A 21,178-nucleotide genomic window follows, 5' to 3' on the forward strand; every position below is an offset into this window, starting at 1 on the left:
AGTTCAGCACAAATCCCAGCTCTGCTGCAGCAGTGTGACCCCTGCTCCAGCTCGGCCCAGGGACAGGGACCTTGTGGCACCTGGCAGCAGCAGGTCTCACCACCAAGGCTGTGAAGGGACCTGGCAGGATTTTGCAGCACAGGGCAGAGAGTAACAACAGAGCTCTTTTCCTTCCTCCTACATTCCCTTCACCAGGGTATCCGTGCTTGGCAGCACTAAAGGAGACATTCCACCTGCACTGCAAGCAGGCTTGTACTAAAGTGCACCGAGCAAGACAGGCAGCATAAATCTTGATTTAACAAGAATAGGCCTGTGTGGGTCCTAAATTAACCCTGAGTTCAAGCTACAGCCAAAGAAAGATTCATGGAGAGAAGCTTTCCATTAGAACAGTGAGGAGACTCCAGCCAAACCCCATCTACTTGGAAACACACTGGAATTTACCTCCATCCTCCCCTGCTGCTGAGAACTGGAACAAAGAGGGCGTGCTGGGGGTCCTGAGAAGTGCCACATGGAGGATGGTGTTTTAGCACTTTACCTCACTTAAATCTGCATGTGGTTTCTGCTCACCCTCATGCTAGGGGAAAAAACTCACCAGCAAGCAGCTGCTATTGACTGGAGGATTTGCAATCAAGCTCTAAATTTAGCAAGGTGCCATAACAGAGAGGGCTCCCACACTGCTGTTAACACCAGGAGCCAGAGTTTAGTGATGTGAACGGGATGATAATAGCTTCTGTCCTCACACTTTGTGGTTAGATGATGCCAGCTGCTGAATGCCTTCCTGCAGCTTTTCTGATATACCATTATAGCCAGCCAAATGCTGGGTTAAAATAAAACCTTGCCAGAGATCTGTTAGAAAATTTTCTGTACCCCAAGACCAACTCTTGCTGAACTTTGAAGTCGCTGGTTAGCTTGAAAAAACCCTTTTCTGAATTTTGGTATGAACCTAATTAATGAGTTAATTCCCTGATAATCTGTTCTCTTCTTTGTGCCTGTTTCATGATTAATTTGGTTCCAGTGAATTTCCTTTACTGACTGCAGAGTAGAAACAAATTTCCTGTCTTATTAATTTCCACTTTTGACCCATCATCAGGGACTAAACAAGGGCATATGTCCCCATGTCTTAATTTTCTTAATGGTTACAGAGCACAGGTAAGTTCTAGAAAAAGCAAGGTGCAAACAAGGGAAACTCTCCAGCTTTTGCTACTACCATAGAGAAGATGGAGGTAGGCTGAACACTCAGAAGGTATAGAGGTTGTGAAGTAGTTGAAATCCCTGCCTGATTATATTACCCACAAATCTGAGTCCTGCAAGGCTGCAGAGTGCACAGGAACATCATTCAGTGACAAAACTCCCCCAAACTAAACAACAAAAAACCCGAAACAAAATAATAAAGAAAATAAAAAAGCCCACCAGAAACTACAGGGATGGAAAGGTCACCTTCCTGGGATCACAGCCCTACCCTCACAGCTGTCATATGCCCTTTGGGGAAACTCTTAAAAAAAAAAAAAAAAAAAAAGGTAGCAACACCAAGCCAGCCCCCCTCTCTCAAAATTAAAACAAAATGTACTAGGGCTTTCTGTGTGACATCCATGGTAGAACAGTGCTGCCAGCAATTAGCATCACAAGCCTTCCTCCTGATGCCACAGTGTGTCAAGGACATTTTTAATGACAGATCAAGGGCACTGCTCTCTGTGAGGTGTTTGAGCTGTGTTAACAGCAGCCTTCTTGGCACACAAATCCAGTGTCCCACAAGGAAGGCAGTAAGGGCAGGAAGGCATCACAAGGCAGGAGAGATCTCCATGCAAACAGGTATGGTGCTTCCATGGCTGCTCCTGTCATACCTGCAGGGCATCAGCTCTGAAGTTTCACTGAACATCTTTCTGTTGCTCCTTCCCCAATAGCTGCTTGTTATTGGAGTCACTCTGTGAGTGGATGGAAATGCCAGAAAGGAGACATGAGGAAAAATATACTGAAAAGGGCAAAGAGCTCAACTGTTCCTGGCCATTATCCCTTCTCAAATAAATTCCAGCCTCTACACCAGAGTATTCAATTCCTGAGAAAATTCAGGGAATTAGTAGGTGCTGTGCTACAGAGGAGCCTTACAGACAACCTGACTCTGGGGAGGGCAAACTCCTGATGGACCATGGCCTCCAGAAGGAGCTGGGCTGGCAAAGGGAGCAAGGACCAAAGTCAGGGAAGGACATGGGGTACACTGCTCCCCACTTCACTGGATCAGTAGATGCTGGGTCATGCCTGACCAGATTTCCCAAACAGCCTGGGATACAGCCAGCTGCACTGCAGGCTTAGCCTTCAGGCCTTGCTCTCCAGGGACTTTCTCTGCTCTGAGATAAGTCTTTGATCATGAGCAGCACATTTGCACAAAAAGAGTTTGGATATGATTTTAAAACGTGAGGGAGAAAAGTGAACAAAAGCCATGTTTCTGCATCTCATGTCTCCAATCTGTTTCTCCTTGAAAGGGGCAAAGACACCTCAGAGACATTGTCAAAGTGCCTAAACCAATTTTTCAGCCTAATCCATTATTTATATTTCCACTCAACCCTTTTTTTAATCCTGAGTTCTTGAAATTAGGTTCTGTAATATTGAGAATCACTCCCATGAGCTGAGGGGAAGGCAGGGAGAGGGCTTAAGTCTTGTCCTGCCCTTACCCTTCCAAATCCACCTCTGACAGGGACTGTCCATCTTTTTCTCTCTGTTCTGTACCTCTCACAAACTACCAGCATTACATCCTCATCCATTTGTTTCTCTATTTTCTGCTCAGTTCTTTCTGGGATATTTAGGTAAGAATAAGCACTGTCTTCAGGACAGACACATTAACACTGAAATCTAAAAGGTCTCAAAATTGCATCAATTCTTAGGGGCATGAACATGAGAGACTCTGGTGTCCTTCACCAAGCCCATTTGTGGCCAGTAATCCTCCAAGAAAACTGCTTAAAGGTAAAAGGGCCTCTCCAATACAGTTCATCAAACTAGATGAGGATAGAGCTGATTAATCCAGGAAAACACCACCCTTCTTGAAAATAATAAACCTCAATTGCAAGGCCACAGACAACACGAAAAATACTACAAAACTTACTTTAAAATATACCACACTTTCCCTAGAAAACCCATTCTGAATTCTTGGTTTCCTATATCTCAAATATACCACATAAATAAGCAGGGTCCAAGTAGGTGATAAAAGTAGTTAGAGGTATAAGATTTAAAAAAATTCTCTTCTTTCATGACTAGGTGCATGAGAAGGGAGGTGACAGCTGTTTACAAAATGCCTGGCAATTCAGGCACTCTCAATTATTCTGTTACAGTGGAGGATAAAGATGCATTTGCAAAGGGGAAAGAGCAGTGGATGAAAGGAAATATTTTCTTTTCTCCCAACATGCAGCTAATCTATAAAACTCACAAGATAGCCGGGTGCAGTGAGGAGCAATGCAAGACTCAAAAAGCACTAGTAAGTTGCACAGAAAATGGGAGCATTGGAACATTTCATTAGCTTGGATTATTGTTATTATAATTTTTCAGAAATGTTAGAAATTCTCGTGTTCCCAGGTATAAACAAATCACTGTCTGAAGAGAGAAAATCATTCCCCCCGGGGATAAGGGCATTCTGCAGTTGCCCACTATGGCAAGTTGTTGCACCCCTCTATGAAATCTCCAGTGCTGAGCTGTCAGGAAGGACACTTGACTGTACTAAAGTACTACTGCACATCCTCTCTCATGATTCACTTTCTCATAGATGAAAACACAAGTTGTGTACTAGAACAAAAAATAAGTATTAATTCCAGGAAAAGCCTGACGAGATAAACTCGGGTAGCAACACCTTACCCAAATTCTTGGCTGCCCCCTGCAGTTCAATGGAAGATGAGGCACAGCTTTATTCCTTGGAATGGGTATTTGCTTTCTCTTTGAATTGCATGGGACTTTTATCTTTTAACGAGATGCTGGTGCTTTTTGGAGGGTGCTATAAAATGGCATCTTCAGAAAATAATTCTCAAGTACAGAGTGTGATGTAAAAACGTGTTGGGTAGGCAAGACAGAACAAACAGATTAGACAGAGAAATAGGGAACAGATGCTTTCTATTCTTCAAGTTATTCCTAATTTCTGATCATACTGGCCTGATAGCAGAATCTTGTTCAGGCATTCAGCTGCTTTTATTGCTTATTCTCCCTTACAAGTCCAAATCCTCAAATTCATGTTTAAATAGGGATTTAAGGTAGTAAGTAACTGTTAAAGCTTAAAAGGAAGCCATTATAGATTAAATGGTGAATAATGGGCCATAGATAAAGCTGCTGATTAAGTATTTTTAAATGGTTAGGGGTATATTTGAAAGTCTAACCAGAAAACGTGCTATTGTTACTTTAAAAATGAAATATGACCTTCCAGAAATTTAAATTTGCCTCCAGTTAAAAACAAACTTTAACAAGAACAAATAGAAATAGGAAAGGGTGATGGCCCAGGGGAAGGAAATGGAGAAAAATACCCCCAAACAGAGACAAAGAGAATGCTTTTCCTTTCCTCTTACACTGTTCTGAGTCTCTCTCTCCTTGCTGCTCTGACAGCAGCCCTTGTCCAGGTATGATGACTTCCTTTAGCACTCATGGTCCAGGCAGCAGGAGCCTACACCCTCAGCATCTTCCCAGAGACACAAGAGCAGCAGGAAGTGACAAACCTTCCTTGAGAAAGGAAAGTTCACAAGAAACAGGTGTGGATTTCCTTTTGTCTTGGCCATTTTTGTATCCATTTGTATCGCAATCCAATTCTAGCAGAGCCACAATTTTCCATAGAGTTCTGCTGGTGAATCTTTGCTTCCTTTCCCACTATCCCCAGCCCCCTGTGCACATTGAGCCCTTCCAGCACATCACAGCTCCATCTGCACTGTTCCAGCCTGGATTCAGCCCCACACCTTTCACATTGCACTGTGACATCAATAAGAAATTGGCACTGCTCTGTCCTGGGCTGGTAGAGAGGACCCCTTCACCTGGGCTGCATTGCTAAGTGCTACAGAGTGACCATGGCCAGAGACAGATGGGGCTCCACCAGCACTGAAAGAGAATTGCTGTACTTGAAAGACAATTTTCCCTACATTCATAACAATTGGATCTGGGATGTTAAGCTTGAGTACATTTTTGCTCTGCAGACTAAAAAAAAAAAAAGCTAAGTATTAATTTCATGTGCATCTTCCCCCTCACATCCTTCTACTCTCAACTCCAGCCTAATTCCCATAAGTTCTTTTTTACATCATGTTAAGCATACACATCCTAATAAATCCATATGGTTTCTGAGAGAATACAATGAATTCTCAGGGGCTGAAGGGATTGGCTTTCACGTTTGTACCTCTGTGCATACGCACTCATCCACTCTGGTGCACCTGTGTGCTGGGGCCTGAACAACACCCTGCACGGATTTATCTCCTGTCTCACACAATAGCCCTGCCTGTCTCTCTGTACAGGACCTAGTGAGGCAGCAAGAGGCAGGGTCTGTGTGTGAGTCACAGCCACAATACACTGAACAGCCAGAGCCTCTGACAGAATATACAGTGCAGCTGAGATGTCAGTGGAGGTGGCTTTGGAGTGCTTTAAAATGCTGTTCAAGTGCCAACTTTCACCTGCAAATATGACACTTTGCTCGCCCACCCGCTTTCCTTCCAGGCTATGTGCTCCTCTTACTGCAACTTGACAGCTTTAATTATAAATTTCTCTGCCTTCTCTATCCCCTTAACCATTTAGTCTCTTATTTGTCTTGCTAAGTTTTTGATATGCTCCTGGATAGCAGCTGAACACTGTCACACAGCAGAGGAGACCTGGTCAGACTCTCATTTGCAGGCTGGGCACCAGACCAAAAGGACTTGCAACAAGGCATTTACCTCGAAAGCAGAAATCTCTGCTCTTGTTTTCTCTTTGCAGAGAAAGGAGGCAGCAATGGGGACACAATGAGACTGTGAGGGTTGTTAAACCAAATCCATTTGGGACTCCTTAGCTCTTATTGTCTGAATAATTTATACAGGTACAAACTTCTGGTGAAAAACTGGATCCCACTGGTGGTTTTACAGGGGATTCAGCTCTTTCTAGCACTGTATTTCACCCATGACAGCAAAACCTACTTCAGACAGTGGCAATATATGTAGTCCTACTCTCAGCACCACCTCCTGCACTGCAGGACTGGAGCCTCTGATGCTGCTGGTGGGTGGGGAGACATTCTGCTCTCTAGAAGCTCATAGAGCATTGGCACTCATTCTGGTTTGCCTCTAAGTTCTGTGACACTTGGACGTCTGAGCCACTGTGCTGGATTCAAGGGGTGTGGAATGCCACATGGTGAAGCCTTTGATCCAGGTAATCCAGATCTAAGCCTCTTGTTCCTGTGTTCTATGCCACATGATTAACTCTCCAGCACATGGGATAGAAAAGTCTATTTTGATCCTCAGCCAGTCCAATTTTCACCTGCATGACTGTGTTCTTCAAAAAGCTCTGGTGGGAGATGTGGACAGATTAGGCAGAGGTCAAATGAAGTGGCAATTGCAATGAAGAGGGGGAAAATACACAACATCCTAAAAAACACGCTTACTTCTAAAGGTTGGAAGTGCATTTCATCTAACTACCATCCTACTCACTCCTTCCATTGCTTGGCTGCCTGAAAGAAGCTACTGTAGCATGTACTGGTATGAAAAATCTGACTGTTCTCTGGTTTCTACAAGTCTCAAGTTATTTTCGGACTCTGGGAACACCATTTGGAAAAGTTCCACAAGGAAACACTAAATAACCAAGATCCTTGAAACTACTTTAGTGTTTATCTATGGTTCCCCCCCACATGAAGACACAAGGACCCTCACTACAGTTATGCCTTGTGCATCCATATCCTCTGAATAATGTCAAACAGATGAAAACAAAGGACAGCGATCACCAGCAGAGTTGCACTGACAAAGTTTTCTCCTCCTGATCTTGTGCCAGAGCTCTAAATCTAATGCAACTGGTGTCCAGCTGCTGCTGCAGTATAGATATAGTCTGTAAAAGGCTATATATAGTGCCCTGAACCTGCCTCTTCAGCACTAGACCTGTGACATGTTCAATCTGAAATCCCACCTCTGCCTGCATTCAAAATGATCAATAGTCTAAACAGACTGATTCTCCCATTACCCTTTGCATCCTTTTAGGAAAAAAATCCAAGCATTTATTCTATTCTGGTGGCAGCAGTGTCCTGGCCAGTATAAAGGCCATCTCAGAGAAAAGAGGGCACCCCTCACACTGCATTACTTCGGGGAATGCTCCATAAATGGGAACTTCTGAACCCCTGATGGCTCTCTGCTTTATTTTTCTATCTTAGCATGTGAAGGGCCCCAGTGGCTTTCATATTTCAAGTTGGATCTTAAGGGAGAAAGACTGCAGCACAGAAATACAGATGCTCCTAATCAATACCAAAATGTCTAATGCCAGACAGCACCATAGCAAAATGCCTCACAGAAAGGGCACTGCAGAGCCCATTTGTTCTGCTGGGTACATACAAGTTCATTATCTGTAGTCCAGTCAGATCTGTGTGAGTATGGTAATTTGAATAACCTCAGACAGATACAATAGCAAGCAGTGCTTCTGTGCATGTTTGAAGTTCCTCCTATGATCTCCTTCTCTTCCCATTTGCTCTTTTCCTCTCCTTTTTTTCTGCATCTATTTAAATTGCTATTATTAGCTAAAAAAAGGATAAATTAATTACCTCTGAAATGAATATGAATACTTATACCCAGCCTGGCATAGCTGGAGCTGGCATTTGATAGCAGTCAACAGAAGCTGAGCAGCTTGCAAGGCATTTCAGAACAATAATAAAAATCAATAGGAGGAAAATAAGGACAGCTCTAGAAAGTGTTAATGAAAAGTTGCTGAATTTCAGCAGCTCACCTGTGAACAGCTACATGAAAGCCTTCTGAATACCAAATATATTCATTATAGGCTGCATTGCTTGGCTGAGCCTCCAAAGAATTCTCTGGGCTTGTATTCTCACAATAACAAAGGAGAGGCACAGACGAGAGCAGGATAAGAGGGATGGAGGGGTGGACAGAAGAAGGTTCACATTTTTATTTTGAAAACAATATTATCTAGGCACATAAAAACAATAAAATCTAAAATCTGTAATAGATTCAAACTTGAAATCTGAGGGTTTTTTTCCTCTCAATAGCAGAGGCAACAATTCTTTAGGTCAGACCCTGGGGGTGCAAGGAGGTACCACTCTGTTGCCACATCAGTGTGAAAGATTGCTGGAGAGTGTTATAAAACAGTCAGGAGTTAAAGCATTTCCTGAACTGATCCTAAATGGTTACAGCAACATAAGGCTGCTCTGAAGCCAAAGCCCAGCTTCAGCCACTCTCACACCTGTCATACTGAATTAATGTTAGTCTGGGCTCTCACAAGTGTTTTATGAAATGCATTATAGAAACCCCTTTTGCCCCATGCTCTGCACCAAAGTGACAAAGTGGTGTGGCTTACTTAGGTAAATGCATTCCCACAGCGCTTTTCTCTCCAGCCAAATACAGAAATACCTCATCCAGAGATGCTCATATAACAGTAAAAATTTCAGATTCCTTTACCAGCAATAAAATTTGTGACTAAGCAAAAAAATAGAATCAATAAACACCCTCCTCTCCTGAAAGCTGCCACAAGGTATTTAATGTCTACAGATGATCAAGGTTAAAAATGCACCAAATCTTTACTTACAGAAAAAATGGAACTCCAGTCAAATAAAAACCTAAATCAAACCTGGTCAAATAATTCCTGCTGTGGTTAGATTCACTAAGTGATGAAAGAGCACTTTTATCTTCAGCCACATGTCAGAGGGCTCCCCAGAGTCCAGATGTCCAGTCTGCCTCAGACCTGGACACTGAGGTTGCTGCCTCACCTGAGCTGGGAGGGGATGGGGTGCTGTGCAGGGTTTCACCTAAACCTTTCAGCTGCAATTTTTTTCAGTATGTAAAACCAAAACAATGTAACACTGACACCCGCATTCACCTGTAAGAATAGGAAGAGCCATCCCACCCAGCAGGGGAACCATTTCCCATTACTGCATGGGGGTGTAAAACCACATTTCTGCTATTCAAAGATGCACTAAGGATGCCCCAAATGAAGTGAGCATGCTTTTCTCCAGCTGCTGCATTTCTTGTTGTTTGAACTTTCCCTTTTTTGTTTGCTTCATTTCCACAAAATCACTTTCCTTTGATCCGAATCACCTTTTGGCCACACAGTTTAAAAGATGAGTGAAATTGCTTGCACAGCTATAATCAGGGGAAGGTGCATTATAGTGAAAAGATGGGAAATTCAACAGTTCAATACTATCCAGGATCATGATGGTACATCAATGTGGTATAGAGGAACAGCACACACATTTCCAAATGACCTGCAAATCCCTCTTGTCAATTCTGGCTTTGCCATCCATACACTGACTCTGCTACAATCTAACTCTGCTTACTGTATGGAAGATGAAGAGACTACATCTGGACAAAGAAACAGAGAAATTATTAGGCCTTCTGTTTTTTGATTAATAGCAGAGCTAGATGTATTTACCATCTGGGGTGGAAAGAGATTTGGCTGTGCTCAAGAAAGGTAAGAAATGATGAAGAAACACAGGTGATAAATAATATCTGAGTCAGCAGAAAATGACTTCACAAAAGTCTATCTTGACACCTGAGATGTCTCATGAACAAATGGCTGCAATTGCTGCTGTGTATGCAAAATATTTCCTAACACAACCTGAAGAGCAAGGAAAAAAGAAAATTAGGGAATGTGCCATCAGTTTAAACCACAAGGAAGGGGATGATACTGGAGAGGGAGTGGAATGCTTTTTGTCTCTCTCTAACCTGCTTAATGTGAACAGTCACTTCCCATCCTCCTTGTGGTCATGACAAATGTGAAGCTACCTGGACAGGAGTGACTTAAAACTTAATTACTTTTCCAGGAAATGAAGTATGAAAACTATTATAAAAAACCACGACGTCCAAAGTACAAGCTGCATTTCACTTTCCCCACAGAAAGGTTCTGAATGCCAGAATTGACTGTAAGGAATGGTGGGATGCTGAAAACACCAGTAATTCTTCCTAGGGCATGGCAATACCGTCTTATGAGTTTGAGAAAGAGCAGAATAAATTGCTTGTATGAGCACCTGACACATGGCTTTGTTTGATGAAAGCGGTTGCAAAGCTCAGAAAATTCTCCACATATTTGGCCTTTGATCTTGTCAGAGTGGTCCATAAGATCAAACCTATTCAGTGCTGGTGGAAATATCAACAGTGAAAAGAAAAGCCACACCAACTAAGTCCCTACAGAGGTCTTGTGTAACATGAGGGTGCCTGAATGTGAGAGTCAATATGTGCCCCAGAAGCACAGATTGATAATTAAAAGACCAACTAATGCCTGGAGCAATTTAACCTTTCTTCCTCACCATCACACATTGTAGCTCTAATGCATCTTCTGTGCTGCATCTTGTACTTTCTCAATTTTTGGCATGTTCCTGAGACAGCTGCCACATGTTGAACACAGAACTGTTAGACCACTTTCATGGCATCCTGGGATGTCATGTGTTTAGGGGAAATACTGTCCCATTAGCACACAGCCCCACTGGTGGAAGTTCAGCCCCTCGGTTATTCTGGCACTGCCTCTGCTGGGAACTTATTCCAAGTGTGGCCCCACTCATATTTGTGAATGATTCCTTTTGCAGTTGAGAATTTAGAGAAAAGATAGACTGTGAAGTGAGGACAGGAAGAAATTCTTGTCTGTGCACCAAACTGTGTTTAGTTAGGTCTACCAAAGGCTTCTTCCACCTTTCTTTGGCTCATTAGAGACAGCACACTGAGCACAATGGACTTGATCTGGTGTGAGAAATCCCCATTCTCACAGGATGCCTCCTTCAGAGCAGGCACTTCCCTGACAGCTATTACCTGCCTTCAATTTACTGACCACTGGCTCTGACAGAGCTCTATAAAGTGCACAGCAAATAGTTTATTCCAGGGAAGCAGGGTCCAGCCTGCTCCTTTATCCCCCTCACAGCAGTGGTGAGAGAATAAGGCTGCAGCACACCCAGAGCACAGAGAGCCTGAAGAGGAAAATTAAAGGACACAAACAGTTATGAACCTTGACAGGTGAAAATGTTTGCTGTCGGAGGGAGATGCTGAGATGCCAAGTCAATGCCACGCACAGCAGACACCAGGGCAAAGAGAGACAAATGCAGGACGTGAACTTCAGGGATTTCACAACAGAAGAGATCTCTGGCTCCACAGCTTTTGATCTCTGTACCTTTGCAATGAGACATTTCATCTGGGAGTCAGCTTTATCCAGTGCTGGATTAACTTCTTGTTCCACAGCTTGACCTGTCACCCATGGTATTACAGAGATGGGCACTCGGAAACCCATACACAGAAAACACATTAGATTGAGATAGATGTATTTAACATCAGCACTGTGCAATACATCACACTGCTCACAGCTTAATTTCAGCTTGATTTCCACAAAACAAAACCGTAACTGCTAAGAAAAGCTCGTGTTTTCATCCAGGCTGAACAATACAAATCTTTTCTTTTGATTTTGGTGAATACTGTTATGGAAAGCCTCACCCATATTTGTATCTCTTTCTAGACTCATCAGCAGGATGGTCTTTGGGACACATTTTCCTTTGCCAGAAAACATTAGCTACAGTAAAAGCTATTGCCTCCCACTTAAATATCTGTCATGCATATCATTTCCTGGGACCAGGACACTGCAGACTTCTGGAACAGGGATAGTTTGTAAGCTGTTCAAAGACACTGCTGTTCACTATTTAAAGCATTTAATAAAAAAAATTCACCAAGTGACCACCCAGAACTTTTCCTGTGTTACACCTGAAGGATCTCCAAAGCTGATTTTGCTTTGGCAAAGGTACACAGAAATGTGGGTATTTTTATTCACACCTACTCACAATTTCTGAGGCAGAGTATAGAAAGCATGCAAGGATACTGTGCATTTTTCTGGAAAGCACACAGGAAAACAGAGCTAATTTTAAACTACAAACATTTCACTCAAACCCACAGAGCAGGGTCTATCCTAGGAAGCAGCAGGGTATAATTTCCATTGATGTCATGATATACCAGCAGTAAAGCTGCAAGGTTTTGGTGCTACCTCACAGAACTAGATTAGACTTAATATTTACAGATTAATATTAGACTGAGTGTCACCCCTCTGCTTCCTCCAGAGAAATGTTTTGATAACGAATAATTTTTTATTTTTTTTCAAAACCTGAAAGTAGAGAGGGATGTAGAAATAGTTGCCCTCCTGCCTGTATCAGTAAGCCCTCTGTATTATTCTGCATTCCACCATTGGTTCCAATATTCCCACTAAAACCCAAGCATGGAGTTCTCTTGGCTAGGCTCAGAAAAACATGGGAGGAAAGTATTAATTTTCTGAATCAGAATCAAGATGCTGCACAATCATTTTCTATGAATTATTTATTCTTAAAGAGAATATGCTAGCAAACACTTTGGTCCCTGCATCTCCCTTCACACAGCCTTTTGTAACCAGCTCCTGCACTGTGACACCTCTGGGTGGGATTATCAACTCAGCTGCTTACCTGGTCTGCAAATGGTAACAAATTACATCCAAGCTAGTAAAATTTCAGAAACTTGCAATTATACCCAATGAAGGGAAAATTAACAACTACCTATCAATTGCCTGTAAGCAATGACATTCATTCCTGGGTGCCACAGAGGTGCTCACTACTGCTGGGCAAACTTGAAGAGGTAGAAGACTTTGCTTTCAGCTGCTGAGGACACATGGGAGTTTTAAAAAGTAAGAGAACTTTTACTTTTTGTTAACCTCTTTAAAAATATTTGTCAATAGAGATCTTCCTTCTGTACTGATCAACTACCACACAGTATTGGATAAACAGAATAAATTCCCATTAATGTAAAGTCAGCTAAAGGAAAAAGTAACAGAAGGCTACAAAGATCAGAGGAAATGTTCACTGAGTTACTGTGACCAGATGGCTTTTTGTCAATGTTTGAGAGAAGTGAGGGTTTGATGTTTTTCTTCCCCTACATTATTTTCATGCAAAGGCTCTTCTAGCTCCAGCTCAAAAGTTTGATTTATATCCCAAAACCATCCACCTAGCCAGGCTCCAGCAGCTCTCTCTAATGACATAGCAATGATTTTTAGGATGGCTGTCTACAACATGGATGGTGTTTAGCATCCACCTAAATTGCTTCATTTATATGTTCACACTACAAGTGAGCACAGCTAATCCAAAGGAATGTCTCATGTCTCTACATTTTATCCCTCTTTTTAAACCGTCCCTCATAAACATTTAAAACTGTGAACAAGCTTGCAAGAATGGATTTTGGCATGAGGAACAGGTGGTGCTAATGTTGGGTAAATGTTCCTGCAGGGGAGAGACTGAAGTCTGCTATAAATTACAGGGGTATTTCTGCAACTGAAAAACTTGATGTTCATTGATGAAGCTGAGAGAGCTCTTTGATGGCAAAGCCATCGGGGAGCTTCAAATCATGTCACATCACTAAGTCTTCTTTCTCCATGTGTCTTGGAAAAACATTCTTGCAAACATATGTGATGCACATAGCACTAAAAAGTGATGATGGCCTAGAGAATTTATGTATTTCTGCTTCATCTCAAATTCAAGCTGAATAGTCTCATACTCAGACACTTTTCCAGGTCACATTCCTCTTGTATTTATAATGGGGCAAACTCACTTAAATACCCCCCACTGAACATAGGAAGCAAGTAAATTAATTTTGCAAATTGGAAAAACATGTCCTAAATAAGCAGCGGGATCAAAACTTCTTTCTGTCCATCAAAAAGTCATAAATCTATGCTCTAAATGACTAAAGGACTCCATGCAGTGAGGAAAAGAATTTATAGGAATATACTTGCAGTATGAGGTCCACAATTTCTAAATCTTGCTATCAATGTCCTTTTATAATCTGCAATACCTGTTCCCTACAGTGCAGCACTTAGATAATGCCTTTCTTATAAGAGATCCTCTCCATGGAGGCTCTGAGCTGGACAGAGCCCTATGTGACAGTGAGCAGGAAAATGTTTCCTGCTGATGAATTTTTCTGGGGCAGTACCATCCCCATGTGCCAGTGAGCAGTTTTGATAGTAAAATGGAAAATCACTGGAAAATAGAGAACAGGTACTTCTCTTTCACCTTTTTTCTCCACATGGATGGCTCCAGGGCATGGACCCACTGTTTCAGTAGTTTCCTTAGGAGTCAATTACATCTGAATTCCAATTACTTTCCATACACTGCGCTTCCAAAATACAAATCTCAGCCATAAGGAGTCCATTTGTGCAGATTTAAACTGAGAACATGCCCCACCAACTCCATTCCCACAGCAGAGCCCTCTGGATACACCAGTCACTGACCTTTGTGCCCTGTCTGTGATCTCCTCCTCCAGATCCAGCAGGAGGGCTGCCTGAGCCATCAGCTCCTTGCTGCAGGGCAGGGATTTGAGGTGCAGAATCAGCAAACCAAGGCAAAACTTGCTTCCCATCTCCTCTAGCTCCTGCGTTCCCAGCTGCAGGCCCTGATGGAGAGAAGCACAAGGTTTCATGATTCCTACATATGGAAGTTTCCCCTACAGAATCATTTGTAAATTAATTAACAGCCCATGGTCTACAGAAGCTATCTTAAAATAGCCTCTGTTCTACAGCAGGGGAAACAGAGGCAAATAGTTTAAATGTCTCAAATAAATTTTCAGAAGTTATTGTAAGAAATAGACTTAAGAATTGGAACCCAGGAGAATCTGACTGTAAATCCACTTTAACAAATCATCCAGTTTTTCTTTTTCTCTCTAGAGATGTCTACCTAAGTAATGGGAAAAAAAAATAAGTCCTGTGATTATAAACATTAGGCAGTGGCAAAGATGGAAAAGGTAACTGGACAAGGGAAAAAAAAAGAGAGGAAGAGATCCTTAACAAGTTATGATTTTTTAAGAAAATCAGTTGCAAAGCAATTGCAAAATAACAGACACCTCCAAGGAATTTCTCAGCCTGTTAAAAGCTGGTGGCACAAACAGGGTTTGGACTATCAACTTCATCTTTCAAGAGAGGAATTCTCCAAGCTGTGGATCCTTGCTGGCTGTGAATAGTCTGTGTTTGGTTTTACACCAAGGGCCTGCAGCAGAGTAGGTCAGTGTAATTGATGGCAGTTTCATGCTTCTGGTAAGAGGAGGGCAGGAGACAAACAAAGCTCAGATAAACCAGAAAGAAACTAAAACTGCAGAGTCCCTCATCTTTGGCACTTAGAGACTGCATCACCCATCAGGGGCTGGACCAGCTGCTGCCTCTGCCAATAACAACCCTGTGTGGTGTTGCAGCAAAAAACATCTCTGCAGCCAAAGCTCTTCTGAGACTTCCAGCTCCATTCCCAGGCTGTTTCCTTAGCAACTCTCAGGAGTCCAGAATAAGCCCTGGCCCTAAGCATGGTGTGAGCTGCACATCACTCTCCACTAGATATTTGTTAGTGAGCATCTCATGGGTACTGAACATATTATAATTTATATTATAAAACATAATGTGTTCAGTAATCCGTGACAGGGGACAGAGCTCTGCTCTTTTCCTATATAAAGTTATTTTTGTAAAATGCTTTGGGATCCTGGGGTCTGAGCACCTCTGAATAGCTGGAAGATTATTTCTGAGCCAAAACCACACAGGTGGATGGAAGAAAGAAGAGATTTCACACATAAATGTCTGCAGCTCTCCTGAGGAGTTTTTCAGTGCATTTTTGTTAGAGGACAGAAAATATTTGCACAGCACCACCATAACTTCCTCTCTAGCAGGTCCAGCACATGCAAATATCATCTGGCATAAAAACCTCCCTCTCTGATCACAAGAACATTTTCCTGTGGACAAGATATTACAATTCAGTTTATTTTCTAAGGCCCTATGAGCAAAGCATGAATCCATTGTTATGATGGACATAATCCAGAACTCAAACATGTTCTGAGTGGCTGGACAAGGAAGAACCTGCTCAGAAGAGCACACTCAATCTGAGGGAACAGCCTCAGTGTGAGACAGGGTCTAGGGCCCCAGGAAAACTGACTTTTGCCCTCTGAACATGCTCTTAAGCATGTTTATCACAGTGGTTAAGTGTCTAATATTCTCCCCTCATTCACCTCTACTGCAAGTTTTGCCAAGCAAAATATGGGTACAAAAAAGTTTAGTAATAATTTATAAAAAAACAAAAATATAGGGAGAAGTTTATGGGAACTGAGAGTCATTAACACAAAACAATAAGAATGCTCAGCAGCTCTAAACAGATTCCTAAATGTTTTATTATTTTACTTTAAAAGACTTAAGATATTGTAGTGTGGCAGAGTTACAACCAGCAGGCAGAAGTGGTGACATTTCAGGGAAAAAAATATGTCATTTCCACAGCAAGAGAGTTATTTTCTCAGGGGCAAAAACTACAAAGAACATCTTGAGGCTTTCCCTGGGGTGCATCTCAAGGTCTTGCTTCCAAGATTAAGGCAACATACTAAACAACTATCAAGGAGATGCAAACAGTGCCTGAGCTGAAACTCAGCCTGTGGCTTTATGACTCCCTAGAGCTTTACTCAGGATATGGAAAGGCCTTAAGAAACTATGAGAAAAACAATAATAATAATAATATTAACACTATAACACACCTCAGAAGCCTAAGACAGTAACTGTTCATGCACTGAAGTCAGCTGCTGGATGATGCACCCATATTGCTTTGATGTTAGACAGCTCAGGAGTAACAGCTAGAGACTCAGCCAGAGGATTGCCTGTTAGCATAATTTATTCACTTCAAACATGGACATCTATTTATTTTAACTCAGACAATTTTCTCTCTCCTTTCTCCCTCCTGCAGCAGAGAGAGGAAGGAGCTGGAGGTGCAGAGCAAGACTGCCATTAAACTGAGGCTGAGGACAGGACTGACATGTTGAACTAATGTTATTGATGGCATCTGCCAGCAATGCCAGGACCTGGTGTAGTGGTTAATAATCAGTCCCACCTGCGTTACTGAAAGGGAAGCCTGACCTCCAGGCATTTCCCTTTGTAGCCATGTGGCACAGCCAGCTGCAAAAATTTTGAGACTGTGCTTACAACTCAGATTTATGAAAATATCCTAAAAGAAAGAAGAAAGGTAGAAATGCTGCAGTCTGGTTTGGTTGAGGAGCTGGTAGGAAGCACAGCTGCATGGCAGGGAAGCTGTCTGGGTGCTACCAAGTGACAATACAGGGTCTGTTTGTCACAGCTGTACAGGAGGAAGTTGCTCTGCCTGCCAGCACCTCCCCTGCAGTGTCCTGCCAGCCTGGATTCTCAGTGACCCCATCTTCTTCTCTGGCACAAGGCTCTGTCCCCTCCTCTGGTCACATCTGTGTGACCAGTGGAGCATGGTGCAAAGCCTCCTATGCCAAAAGGATCCAGGTGAATTCTGAAAGAGGAAGCAGCACCCCTGCACCAGAAAGCTGCAGATAAGCTCATCAGTCCTAATTAGTCCAGCCTCAGAAAGATGCTAACTAAACCACCCTACTTTAATGATCAGCTCAAAGCTCCACACAGGTTTTGCTCCCCACTGCATCAAAGTACCAGTCTGGACCAGCTTTAGCTTGATGCACCACATTCCTCTGCACGATGCAAATTGGTCCCTTGGGCTCTGTCATGCAATAATCTTCTGCAGACATCATGTTAAGGGATAACAGGTTAATTGTTTCCTGGCTATTATAGAGAGTAATGGACCTGAAAAACTTTTCTTAAACCTTTTTCACATTTTTATACTGCAACAGACAGAATGGGAGGAGGTGATGCCTAATAACAGCCCAAGTTTGAGTTATGTTTATTTTCCATTGTAATACAAAACAGGGGAACAAAAATAAAAGACTTATCATTTAGCCTCAACACTGTCAATACAAATTTTCCTAAGCAAAATGGATCAAATTGTATTGGAAAACCAGTTCATTCATGCTCAGCACTGATGCATAAAATGAATACCCACAACTAAATATTTCCAATATCTCTCAGCTTGCCCTCAAAATACTTCCCAGGCTAAATGACAATGTAATGGAAAAACTTTATTATTCATTACTCATGTGCCTTAAATACTCCAGGAGACAAAGACAGTGATAGTTTTGTATCACAGATATTGTTGAAGGAGGTGGAAAGACTCCAGGAGTTAAATTAGAGATTTCTCCACAAGGGTAATGAGAATTACAGTAAAATTAGAGCTGGGAGATACTAATAAATACAAGTAGAGAGAAAATTTCAGAGAGATCAATTTTTTCCAAAAAGGGATTTTTTGACATTCAGCACAGCCACATCAGTGGCCTCTCCTGCTTTAGGTCACTGTTCAGTCCTTGGGGCAACAGCTTTTCCCTGCAAACCCACTTCCAGTCAACACATATACACACACACTTACAGAATATTCCCTGCATCTCAACAGCTTTACACACGCACAATGGCTATGCCCTAAGGCCGGGTATAAATAAATTGACAGTCTGGTTTCTCACTAATTCCATCAGTGAGCTCTCCCTCAGAATACTAATCAAAACCATTTGGAAGCTCTAGAGGACAAACTTAGGGAGCTGAATGAAACATTTGGTGCCTGGTGTCTGCAGCCTTAATTTTAGCTTGAGCCAGCCCTGAAGGTTACTGTACTCCCAACCTCTGTGAATGAAAATACACAGACACCTGGGTTACTGTACTTCCAACCCCTGTGAATGAAAATACAGACACCTGCTGGGGACCTGGCTATTTGGACAACTAGGACAGCAGGGAATAACCCAGGTTTTCTCATGCCCCAGAGATCCCACAGCAGCAGGAACGGTATGCAAAACAGATGAAGTGGAGAGGATGGGAATTTGGGCCAAAACATATCAGGAAGATTAAGCAAGTGGAAAAGGCTGAAGATGCAAGGGAAAAAATAAAACAGGCTAGCAGGAATTTCTAGAAAGATGAGAGGGACTGGAGTTAGAGACAGGAGATAAAAGGATGAGAGAGAAGAAAGGGCTGTTGAGGTCAATGGATGCTGATACAGAGGAACGATAACAAGAAGAAAGCTAATGGCAACCTTGACCACCTTGGCACCCTTGGGGAAGTTGCCTTGCTCTGCACATCTGTCCTCATTACATGTGGTGCTCTGCCCACATGGTGAGGAGAAAAGTCCTGACTTGCTTTGAACCTCCTCACAAAACTTCTGCTGAGCTCAGCTGGTGTTTCAGCTGAGCAAACTTCAACAGCACAGAAGTAATTATTGTTTTAATCATTCAAATGGGCCCTTTTACTATTAAAAGATAAGTATGTCACAGGCAGCACTGTTCAAGGAACAGACTGAAAGGGAAGATGAAATGCCTTCTCCTTCCAATCTGCTGGAGAAAGAGTCCTGGACAAACTGCTCAAGAAAAACTGGGGATTTAACAAACAGAACTTGTTGCCAATTTCTCTAGAAAAAATGGTTATTTAGGTTATAAATTCCCCAGTTGTATTGTGGGGAAAGGTTCCTTCCCTCTTTCCATTGACTAGCTATTTGTCTGACATTTCCATTTCCACACATTTCCACCTTTCCCTCACAGTATTTCCACATCTGTTTCCCTCCACCCTTTTCTCCTTCCCAAATTTCTTCTCCTTCTTGTTCCTTCCTCAGCATCCTTTGTCCCTCCCTTAATCATCTTCCATGAATGACTCATTATATGGCAAGTTCATCATGTGTTGGAGGAGCCAAATTTTATTAGTGTTGCACCTGGGCTCTCTTTTTTCTTGGCCACTCTGCTGCAATACTGCTGCTAATGTTTTATGCCAACAATTTGCAAACTACACAGGATGGAGACAGGGGTGGATTTAACTTCCCATCTCCTTAAAGATTGCATACACACACTGAGGTAGTAGTTGGACAGAGAATAGCACAATAATTTTTTTGGTTTGGGGGTTTTTTTTTTTTTTTGGGCATTATTTTGCTTGCTTGTTTGTTTTTCTGGTTTGTTTTGGTTTGTTTTTTGTTTGTTTTCTATGAGGCCATAATTGTGATGGGTGGTCATGTCAGGAACAAAAATGAGAATGACAAATGAGGATATTTTCCACCTATGCAGACAAACCATGTAGAAAGATGCTATTCTTTGCAGAGTTCTTGCTTTCCAATAAAATTGAGTAGTACATTGGTTTTCTGTCTCATTCATTTCCTTGTGACAGGCTGGGGACCTATTTTAGGCCCTGGATGAACCTGGACTAAGCTTATCCCTCTCTGCAGACACTGAACAATCTTTCTCCTTGTCCCACAATGTCTTTTCAAACAGAGCTGAAGAGGCTGAGTGAAGGCCAGGTCAGAGCTGCACACTTTAGTGGAATCTGCACTGTTTCACAGTAACAGGATCAGGAGTGCCTCAAGTTCCTATCCGAGGACTGCAGACAGTTTTGGGGAGGAAAAGTCTCCCTGTACCATCCAATGAAGATGTGACAGTCCAGAGAGCAATATTTTGACTGTAGACCTAACCAATGCCATAGGTGATGCCATTACTTTAAATAATAACAATAACAAAATAAAAAAAAAAAAAAGCCAAACGCCCCAACGTGCTAATTTCTAAAGAAATATAAATTCTGCTCCAGGACACTTAAGCTGCCAAGAAACAGAACTAGGGACTGTTCAAGTCACACAGGAATTCTGAGGCAATGCAAGGAAATAAAGCAATTACCAGTTACTGGAGGCTATCAAGTGCTTTGTTCCAGAAAGCACCTTTCTTCCCCATGCTCCCAGTATTTCCAACATGCTAACTGGTATCTGATGATGCCTTGAAAATTCATCAGTAGTCTCACCACGACCTCCTCTCATATATGGTCCTTTCCCTGCTATCTGAACTCTGTGGAGCATGGAACAAGTCACAGACAGGTTATAGCCTGAGGTATCTGGAGATTAAGTGTGAGGTGGGGCTATGTCTCAGAATCTGTGTCAAATGAATTAGCTTTCAAAAGCAGTTCAGGAAAGCAAGAAGCTGAAATTTTTCAAGTCCTAAATTGGCAGCCTAATCCCTGGATGACTTTTCTTCCCCTCTTATTCCACTTAAAAGTTTGCCTCTATAAATAATTCTGATGTACAGAAAAGTAAGCAGACTCTTGGCCCACTCAAGCCTTTTCATCAGCTATGAATTTATCCAGTTTGGCCATATTTCACCATGGGTGTAAAATAATTTTCTAA

The 21,178-nt window shown here is 42.2% G+C and overlaps 1 protein-coding gene across 4 annotated transcripts in view; it reads right to left on the reverse strand.

Moving 5' to 3' along the window:
- The window catches only part of AGBL1 (AGBL carboxypeptidase 1), a 378,644-nt gene that overhangs the window by 172,097 nt on the left and 185,369 nt on the right, over positions 1 to 21,178 (reverse strand). For all 4 annotated transcript variants that reach the window (XM_059858557.1, XM_059858554.1, XM_059858553.1 and 1 more), the window contains exon 22: positions 14,395 to 14,555. In XM_059858557.1, coding sequence (XP_059714540.1) covers positions 14,395 to 14,555 — 161 coding nt within the window. The remainder of the gene's footprint in view (positions 1 to 14,394; positions 14,556 to 21,178) is intronic.

The sequence above is a fragment of the Haemorhous mexicanus genome, chromosome 13, assembly GCF_027477595.1.
Source record: "Haemorhous mexicanus isolate bHaeMex1 chromosome 13, bHaeMex1.pri, whole genome shotgun sequence".
Classification (NCBI taxonomy): Eukaryota; Metazoa; Chordata; class Aves; order Passeriformes; family Fringillidae; genus Haemorhous; species Haemorhous mexicanus.